The sequence below is a fragment of the Perca flavescens genome, chromosome 18 (assembly GCF_004354835.1).
Source record: "Perca flavescens isolate YP-PL-M2 chromosome 18, PFLA_1.0, whole genome shotgun sequence".
NCBI lineage: Eukaryota > Metazoa > Chordata > Actinopteri > Perciformes > Percidae > Perca > Perca flavescens.
The window spans coordinates 31,664,766-31,674,899 of NC_041348.1; the positions used below are offsets into that span (position 1 = coordinate 31,664,766).

A 10,134-nucleotide genomic window follows, 5' to 3' on the forward strand; every position below is an offset into this window, starting at 1 on the left:
ATACAAACGTGTCTGCTCAAGGGTGACCAACCTGTACATCAACATGAATCCCTTTTAAACTCTATTTGTGCTCACGCAGCTTAAGATATCTATTTCAGTTGGACCAGTTTACTCTTAATCTGAACCTTTTATGGCAGATGCTTCTAATAGATTCTCACATTCGAGGCTCCAATTCCTCTGTGTGACAGTGTGACTAACCTTCTTGTGTAGTACCCTACATAGAAGATATAAAATACATCTGAAACCTTTAGGCTGAAATATCCAACCTATCATAATCAGCCAAAGTCCCCCCAAAAAAAATATGCGCGGGGCTTGCATGATTCCATTGATTGATTGATTGATTGATTTTATTTGACCACTTAAATACAGCGTCATACATTGAAAATACATAAATAGTGAGGGATGACACAATAAAGCCCAAAGACTTATTTCCATTGTGGTCCCTATAAGGGCAGGGGGAGAGTACAAGTAGTAGCAGGTCACACATCAATCATTCAACATACATTAATCAATGTCATCCGTATTATACAGACAATTTAACAATAACAATAAACTATGATATGATAATGACTACAATTGGCACCTAAGCTATACTTTCAAACCCTGTTTAAAACTGCCAGTGCTTTGGACTGTCTTAAGTGTACCAGGTAACCGGTTCCAAAGGGTAGTTCCAACATAACCATAACATAATCCCCGCATTTTCGTTGCAGAAAATGTTGCGTTTACTTTTTTTTATTTTTTTATTATCTTTTTATTTAACAGGGACCATACAAGCAAACATAGTTACAATACAAAGCCCGTAACTGATGCGCAGCATATAGAGTTCATAGCTAGAGCTAATTCTCAACTCTTGTCCCTGGTTGGGCATTTTCTAAGAACATTATAAAACAGATACATACATAAGAAAAAAATGAAATTTAAAAGGAAAAATCATAGGCATTTCTTCATACACACACACCTTCACTCACTACACAATGAAAATAAAAAAAAATAGTACTAATAATAGTTAAAAATGGTTACAATTTTGATTTGCCTTTAGCCACAACTTAATGCTGGAAGTAAATTTTTTGAAGTCCGATATGACCTTAATGTCAGCTGGTAATGAATTCCATAGTTTACAGCTCTTAACTGAAAAGGCACTTTAATACAAGAGCAGCCATTTTCCCCTGTTGCCATGGGAACATTACGAAGTGACGTAATTACATGACGTGAACATCATCTCTTCTTCATCAAACCGCAACTTTTGCAAGTTCCCGCAATTTTATCGCATGAAATTGCATAAATATCATACAGCATATTCCATCGCGTTTTTTAAGAAAACGTGCCGCATAATCAAGGATTTTTGGCCTCGTAAACAATCACAAAAAAACTCAACACATATTTTCTGGAAGGACTGTTTAGTTCATTTACACATCACTAGCTTGACGCAAAGCAGAGATGGGGACTCGGACTCGAGTCGTACTGTGACGAACTGCGTGGGAAGCAGCGAGAGCAACAAATGTCAATAAACATTAACATTAAATCAGCCAAAACACCAACTAACACAACATCATTAACACAGTTAAAGCTACAGAGTCCTATTTTAACAATCTAAGAAGCACCTGGTGCAGGTGTGTTGAGGGCGGGTCCAAATCCACTGTTACTAGTCTGACGGCTGGATAAAAGTGTCTGTGTTTAGGGAGCCTGGTCCTAAAGGGTTGTCCTTAGTGTCTTCATTAATCAGAGGTGTGTTTTGGGCGTAACATGCAATCAACCAATCAGGGATCATCTCCCGTTCATCAACCAATCAGAGATCATCTCCCATTCCCTTTAAAAGCCAGGCGCATTTGGAACTTGGAGCATTGCTGTTATGATGATAATATTTTTATTAGTAATCTTCTGCATGTGTCTCTCTCTGTGTGTGTGTGTGTGTGTGTGTGTGTGTGTGTGTGTGTGTGTGTGTGTGTGTGTGTGTGTGTGTGTGTGTGTGTGTGTGTGTGTGTGTGTGTGTGTGCTGCTGTGTCCCCCTGTGTGTGTAACAAGCATAGTGTGCGCACGCTGTGCACGAGCCTATAGGAGCATTCTACTAATGCTCTGTTAAAATAACAATGAAATGCTGAGTTATTGACTTTAGACCAGGTTTTTGTTGGTCAATGGTGAGATCACTTCCTGCTGCTTCAAGATAGCAATACTCCCAGAATGCACCTGAACACACCTCCCTGTAAGACCAGCAGGCCCAGAATGCACCTGAACACACCTCCCTGTAAGACCAGCAGGCCCAGAATGCACCTGAACACACCTCCCTGTAAGACCAGCAGGCCCAGAATGCACCTGAACACACCTCCCTGTAAGACCAGCAGGCCCAGAATGCACCTGAACACACCTCCCTGTAAGACCAGCAGGCCCAGAATGCACCTGAACACACCTCCCTGTAAGACCAGCAGGCCCATGGGCCACAGATGGGTGCAGGTGCATTTGTTATTTAAACAACGTGGGTGCTGGGGGGTTTTAAACTAGCAAAGAGACTTGCGTCGGGCTTTGTGCTGAGCTGGGTGCGAGGACCCTTACAGTCGTTATGTCGTCTATTGGTAGTTTGATTTAAAAGGAAATAGACACTTTATGATCCCTTTCTGTGTAAATGGGCTGCACACATCTCACTTAAAAAAATCTAGATAGAAGACTGTCCTGTTTTTACGCCTGAAGAGCGGATCTGCACATGCAACATTTACTCGCCGCTCTGTCGCCAGTTTCCATCCAATCCACTTTATTTATACAGCACGATTTTAACAAACACAAGGTTTCCAAAGTGCTGCACAAAAAGAGAAAACAGAGTAAATAGATAACACAATAAAAACACAGCGGTACCCAATATGAAGATAAATTCAATAAAAATGAAAGTTAAAATTAAATAAATAGAATAAATAAAAACTAAAATGCCCTGTCCGCACACATAAGATCAACAGTCTACCTGGTGTTAAAAGCCAAAGAAAAGAGGAGGGTTTAAGAAGAGTTTTAACATCAGACAGAGAGGAGGCCTGGCTAATGTGCAGAGGAAGGTCTGGAGCTGCAACGGCAAACTTTCATTCATTATAGTGGAAGTGAAGTGTTGGAGCATCCGCTCAGCGTATGTTACACTTATGTGTGTGTGTGTGTGTGTGTGTGTGTGTGTGTGTGTGTGTGTGTGTGTGTGTGTGTGTGTGTGTGTGTGTGTATGCATCATTTCTAGTGATGTCTGTGCTCTCTGCTGCGTATCACTCCTGCTTCCATCCGGCGGCACAAAAGGCAAACAAGTGCAGCTTCTGACCCTGAACACACACAGAGAGAGAGAGAGAGAGAGGGGAGGGAGAGAGAGAGAGGGAGGGAGAGAGAGAGAGAGACAGAGAGAGAGAGAGAGAGAGAGAGAGAGAGAGAGAGAGAGAGAGTGGACAAACAGAGAGAGAGAGAGAGACAGAGAGAGAGAGACAGAGAGAGAGGAGGGAGGGAGAGAGAGAGAGTGGACAAACAGAGAGAGTTTTTCCTGCTGAGTGCTGCCGGCGGCCCGTTGAAACCTCGTCCTCCATTAAGTTTCTATTTCTGGATCCCGCCAACAAAAGGAATCAGCTGGCCGTGTTCGGACAGCTGATCGCTGCAGCAAACAGCCCCGAGGCGAGATCGTTGGAGCAGACAAGATTATAGAAAAGCATCAAAAACATAGAATAACAACAATAAGTAGGATAAAGTGACAAAAACCTGGATCACAAGTTCAAGTTCCACTTTTTTTATCCTTAGAAAGGAAATTTGATTTGCTTTTGATGTCACAGCAGACATGTTGACTTGTCATAGTAGGAAAAGCACAGCTGAATCAAGTGTCCCAGTAAGCTATTACAGTGAGTCAGCATGCCCAATACCAGGACCTCTCCTAAGTGGAATGCAGCCATCAGTAATGGTTTAATACCAGGACCTCTCCTAAGTGGAATGCAGCCATCAGTAATGGTTTAATACCAGGACCTCTCCTAAGTGGAATGTAGCCATCAGTAATGGTTTAATACCAGGACCTCTCCTAAGTGGAATGCAGCCATCAGTAATGGTTTAATACCAGGACCTCTCCTAAGTGGAATGTAGCCATCAGTAATGGTTTAATACCAGGACCTCTCCTAAGTGGAATGCAGCCATCAGTAATGGTTTGAATACACCTGTGCTGTTCCTACTATGACATGTGTCACACACATGTCTGCCATTACATTTGGAGAAAAAATGATTAAAGAATGTTGAAAAAAAAGACAAAAACGTGTGAAAAAATATAAAAATGTGCTCAAAGTGCAGAATAAATCGACGAAGACATAAAAAAAAAAGCTTTAAAAATCTCATAAAGACTTGAAAAACACAGGGAAAAGGAACAAATGTTGAAGTAAAGTGACTAAAGTATTTATTTGACAACCAAAAGAAAAAAAAATATTTTAAATGTGTTTTAAAGTTTTAAAAGTGAGAAGAAATCAAAAACCTTGTAAAAAATAGCGCCCAAAACCTCGGCTCTCTTTTGTCACTTTTTTGTCACTTTTTTCAACGTACTTTTATCATTAGGTTTTTTCTCTAAATGTTATAAAATTGACTGAAACAATTAATTAATTCCCATTAATTCCCATTTATTTCCGTTAATTCCTGTTAATTCCCGTTTAATTCCCATGGAAAGTTTCCGACTTTGAAAATTCCCAGAAATGTGCAACCCTCGTGGTAATGGAAAGAAAGTGACGAAAACGTCAGAAAAAGCAGCAAAGATGTGTTTTAAAAGCAGCTTAATTTGGACCCAGGAGGACCACTCAAGGGTTAAAAAAGTGAGAAGAAAAAGCTTCTGTTTCTGGATCCTGCCGACAAAAGCAAAGAGCTGGCCGTGTTTGGAGCAAACAGCCCCGAGGAAGAGGATTATTATTCTCACATCTTTCTGTTATTCCTCTCCGTCAGCGGGACAAACTGTCAGGTCACCGAACAACAAGAGGAAGAGCAGATCGCTGCAGCAAACAGCCCCGAGGCGTGTTTGGAGAGGAGATCGTTGGAGCAGACAAGATTATAGAAAAAGCATCAAAAACATAGAATAACAACAATAAGTAGGATAAAGCGGCAAAGACCTGGATCACAGCAGACATGTTGACTTGTCATAGTAGGAAAACAGCTGAGATTGATAACCTTAACGATGGCTCAGTTCCATCAAGTGTCCCAGTAAGATATTCCTACTACGACATGTGCCGTTAAAAAAGGTCTATTTTATAGCATTTGGAGAAAAAATGATTAAAGAATGTTGAAAAAAGCAACAAAAACGTGGGAAAAAAAAAATAAGACTTTGCTCAAAGTGCAGAAGAAATCGACAAAGACATTAAAAAAAAAGCTTGAAAAATATTATAAAGGCTTGAAAAACACAGGGAAAAGTAACAAATGTTGAAATAAGGTGACAAAAGTATTTATTTGAGGACCAAAAGAAAAAAAATACTTTAAATTTTGACCCAGAAAAATTTAAAGTTTTAAAAGTGAGAAGGAAATCTGGGAAAATGCGTCAAAAACCTTGTCACTTGTTCTTAAACATTTTTTGTCACTGTTAAAATATTTATTTTAACAAAATTGTCAAGCTTTTTTTGGAGTACTTTTATCAATAGTTTATTCTCCAAATGGTATAAAATTGACTAAAACTAATTCACGTTAATTCCCATGGAAAGTTTCCAACTTTGAAAATCCCCAGATTTTTGCAACCCTATTGGTAATGAAAAGAATGTGACGAAAACATCAGAAAAAGCAGCAAAATGTTGAAAATAAGCAACAAAATTTGGCGTGTTTGGAAAGGAGATCGTTGGAGAAGACAAGATTATAGAAAAGCATCAAAAACATAGAATAACAACAATAAGTAGGATGAAGTGACAAAGACCTGGATATAGTCTGTATCTTTCTCTGTGATTACGATTAACCTCCTGTTGGCCTCGGGTCATCTGACCCATTTTCAAGAAGTTTCTATATCAGAAATTTGGGTTTATTTTCAACAAAATCGTCAAAAATAATAACGTGGATGGTTCCCTCCAACGCTCTTCACAAGTTACATAAATAATCAGTTCACTACTTTCATGGGATTTGGTTGTTTTAGTCAATTTAATAGCATTTGGAGAAAAAAATATCTCCCTCTCTCTCTGTCTCTCTCCATTTCTCTCTCTCTCTCTCTTTCTCCCTCCCTCTCTCTCTCTCTCTGTCTCCCTCTCACTCTGATGTCATGTCTCTCTTCCTGTGTCTCTAGTCGAGGTGGACCCAGCGCTGGACCGGGAGTCCCAGGACTACCTGGAGGCTCTGGTCCAGGCCACGGCCGAGCTGCAGGACTGCCTCGACCTCTGCAAGTCCCGCGTCATGATGGAGACCTGCTTCGACATCGCCGTGACGACGGCCAGCACCTCCGCGGCCACGGCAACAGCCGCTCAGCGAGGACAGCCGGAGGTCGAGGTGTGAGCGGAGACACCGGCGTGGATGTGCGTCACCGCTGAAACATCCAGAACATTCAAAAAGAGACAAAAACATCCCAGGAAACTATTACATTGTTAAGAAAATATATACATATACAGTACAGGCCAAAAGTTTGGACTTTTTTATTAAAAAGGGAAATAATTCCACTAATGAACCCTGACAAAGCACACCTGTGAAGGTAAAACCATTTCAGGTGACTACCTCATGAAGCTCATTGAGAGAACACCAAGGGTTTGCAGAGTTATCAAAAAAAGCAAAGGGTGGCTACTTTGAAGAATCTAAAATATAAGACATGTTTTCAGTTATTTCACACTTTTTTGTTAAGTACATAATTCCATATGTGTTCATTCATAGTTTTGATGCCTTCAGTGAGAATCTACAATGTAAATAGTCATGAAAATAAAAAGGAAACGCATTGAATGAGAAGGTGTGTCCAAACTTTTGGCCTGTACTGTATCCCACAAACACAATACAGTATAAGCAACTTTGAGTCCTTGAAAAAAGCACTATACAAATTCAATTTAATGAGCAGAGCAGGATACCCAGGGCTCGGTTTACACCTATCACCATTTCTAGCCACTGGGGGGCCATAGGCAGGCTGGGGGAACTCATATTAATGTTAAAAAAAACTCATAAAGTGACATTTTTCATGCCATGGGACCTTTAACTTCTGGATATTCAGCAGCATTGCCACAACGGACCGAATGGCTTCACTCGCGTCTTTCTCCGGAACTACAACTCAAACTGGCGCACAACATCCACGCCATCGTTCTCAGACAATCCCTCTGTGCGCTGAAAATTTGGCCGGAAAAAACCCAAGAATATACAGAGACAGAGTACTGAAGGGAAATGGAAATTGAACGTAAGTACGTAGGAGGGTGGAGCCAGGCTACCCTTGTGTTGTCTTTCAGGGTTAAAACCAACAGTTCTTTTGATTTTTACTGCCACCGGTACCTGATTTACACCCCTGTAACCAACTTATTACCCCTCTCTGTTTATTTCTTGGTGGTCACCACGAAATGGGAACGTGAACATTTCACGAACTGCCGCGGGACACAACCTCCCTACGTGGATTTTTTCTCGCTACCGTGGTCGTGCTGTGATCACGAAAGACGCTCCCCATTGAAATACATTAGTTTAAAATCCGTGCTCACCACACGAAATAAAAAACGACATGAAAGTGTCCCTGTACACCACAGGTGTCAGACTCAGTTTTCCAGAGGGCCACACTGGAAACAGAGAATCACACCAAGGGCCAGACATGGAGAGTTTATTGACAGGCTTTTATATCATCGAAAAAGTCAAATATATTTGACCCAATTATTGCATGTCTCATGTAGTCTTCTCATTTAGGCCGGTTACACACTTTGGTGTTTTATATGTCTTTGCACGCCAGAAAGGTGTCTGACGCAGATGTTTCCCATTGATAAAATGCATTCAAGCCATAGGATACTTCATGTTAAACATAAATATATTCTGATCTGATTACAGCAAAGACTTAGCTTAACTAAATACCTTAGCTGTATTGACGGCAAAATAGGCTCCAGAATATTTCCTTATTACTATTACATTCATATCTCTGCATTTATGTCACAACCTCGAGACTTTCAAACATTTATTAATATGTATATGTGTCAAAAATGACATATAAACATCTTTTCATATTCTATGTTTCCTGGAAAAGCTTCCAACACGCTTGTGTGTCGTATGACCAATAGGCGTCGGTTCTATTTCTAGCACGCACGCATATTCGGCGCGGCTCGTGTCAAATAGCCCAAATATAAACAGACACGCCACACAGCCAGTGTGTAACCAGCCTAACAGTTTGGTCCACCTGAAAAAGTGAGCTAAAAAGTTCCAAAGCCATCCTAGAATTTAACAAATCCAGCAAAACAATGATTACATTTACATCTAACTATAAGCTACCACCCAGCTGACTCACAACAAGCTCTTTCACACCCTGAATATCCAAACTCTCTGTTTCTGGTTCTTCTGGGGGGATTTCTGAGTCCCAAATTTGGCAAATTTCCCAAATTCTGCTTTGAGTGTCACGTAATTGCAAGTTAAAAAACAGTTTCCTGTGTTTTTTGGTTTGGCGCACTAACAACTAGGTGGGCCAAAATTGATTGTGAACCTAAATTGATATGGGGGCCAGATCAGAATTTGCAAAAAGGGCCATATTTGGCCCGCGGACCTTGAGTTTGACACCTGTGACCATTTCACGAACTGCCGTGAGACTGGGCTGTGACTCAACATGTTTGGAAATCGAACTTTTCTGGATTTTGTTTTTACATCCTGTCACAGCAGAATACTGAAGATTTAAAAAAGAAAATGTGTTGAAAGCTCTGGAAGTGCCTTTTTATATTTATTATCTAACTTAGTAACTTAAAGCGCCCATATTCTTCTCATCTTCAGATTTATAATTGTATTTTAAGGTTATATCAGAATAGGTTTACATGGTTTAATTATCAAAAAACACCATATTTTAGTTGTACTGCACATTGCTGCAGCTCCTCTTTTCACCCTGTGTTCAGGTCTGTGTTTTAGCTACAGAGTGAGACATCTCTTCTTCTTCTTCTTCTTCAGTACTATCTTTGATTGCACTCGCACATGCTCAGTAGCTCAGATTGTAGATCATGTCAGCTAGCTCCATAGACAGTAAAAGAAAGGCTGTTTCTCCAACTTCAGTCAGTTCCAAGGCAGGATCAGCTGGGAGACTTCTTCTAAACCAGGGAGCACATGGAAGTAGTTCTTTTGGAGATTAGGGTGAACTAGTGTGTGTTGTAGCAGTGCTTTGCTATTGAGAACGAGGTAGCATGCTAGCGTTAGCATGCTAAGGTTAGCCAGCTCGTTTCAGCTAGTGACGTAGAAAGCCGTACAGATTTTGACCAGCTCACCAGGAGACTGAAGGCAGGACACATTCAGAAACCAGATCTCACTCAGAGCACCAGGGATGGGTTGTTTTCCAAGTGTGTATGTGTGTGGAAGCACCAGAGACACAAAATAACTCCCCAAATCACTAGAAAAAGTGTTGTTTTTTTTTATAATATGGGCACTTTAAGTATTACTTTCCTTATTTATTTATCACATTTTATGGTGCTGATCTTAAACTTTTAATATATTCTTTATGCAAAGAGAGTAAAATGTGATTTAGGAGTTAAGATATTTGGTTTATTTGAGACAAAGGAGCTTTAAGTTTGGTAAAGAAAAGGAGAAACAAACCGAGAGAGGAGAAGACCTCTTACTGCGTTATCTTCACACTGACTCAGTTTCTCTGGTTTCTCTTTTAGATAACGATGAATAATCCGTCTCTGTCCTCTTTCTGTCTCTCTGTCCTCTCTCTGTCTCTCTCTTTGTCTCTGTCTGTCTCTCTGTTTGTCTCTCTGTCCTCTTTCTGTCTCTCTGTCCTCTCTCTGTCTCTCTCTCTCTCTCTCTCTGTTTGTCTGTCTCTCTGTCTCTCTCTCTCTGTCTTCTGCAGAATCTGCATCGCTTCATGTTTTCTGTTTGACTTTTCTTCAGTATTAAAGTAATTAAAGACTTTATTGGTGATCATTTTCCCTTTGAGAAGTTTACATCGGATACTGTAATGCAAATATCTTTAAATTAAAAACGTAGATTAGAAGAAGAAGTGTAAAGCATGTTTTCTTTTATCTTTTCATACAACTGCTCGCTGTGTCTCTTCCT

General features: G+C 40.3%; 1 protein-coding gene across 1 annotated transcript in view; it reads left to right on the forward strand.

The window, feature by feature from the left end:
• The window catches only part of LOC114572893 (kinesin-like protein KIF26A), a 31,991-nt gene extending 25,429 nt beyond the window's left edge, over nucleotides 1–6,562 (forward strand). Inside the window, 1 exon segment of the mRNA XM_028604673.1 lies at nucleotides 6,230–6,562. Within this exon segment, the coding sequence (XP_028460474.1) occupies nucleotides 6,230–6,435 (206 nt within the window). The 3' untranslated portion in view covers nucleotides 6,436–6,562.
• The last annotated feature ends 3,572 nt before the right edge of the window (nucleotides 6,563–10,134 follow it).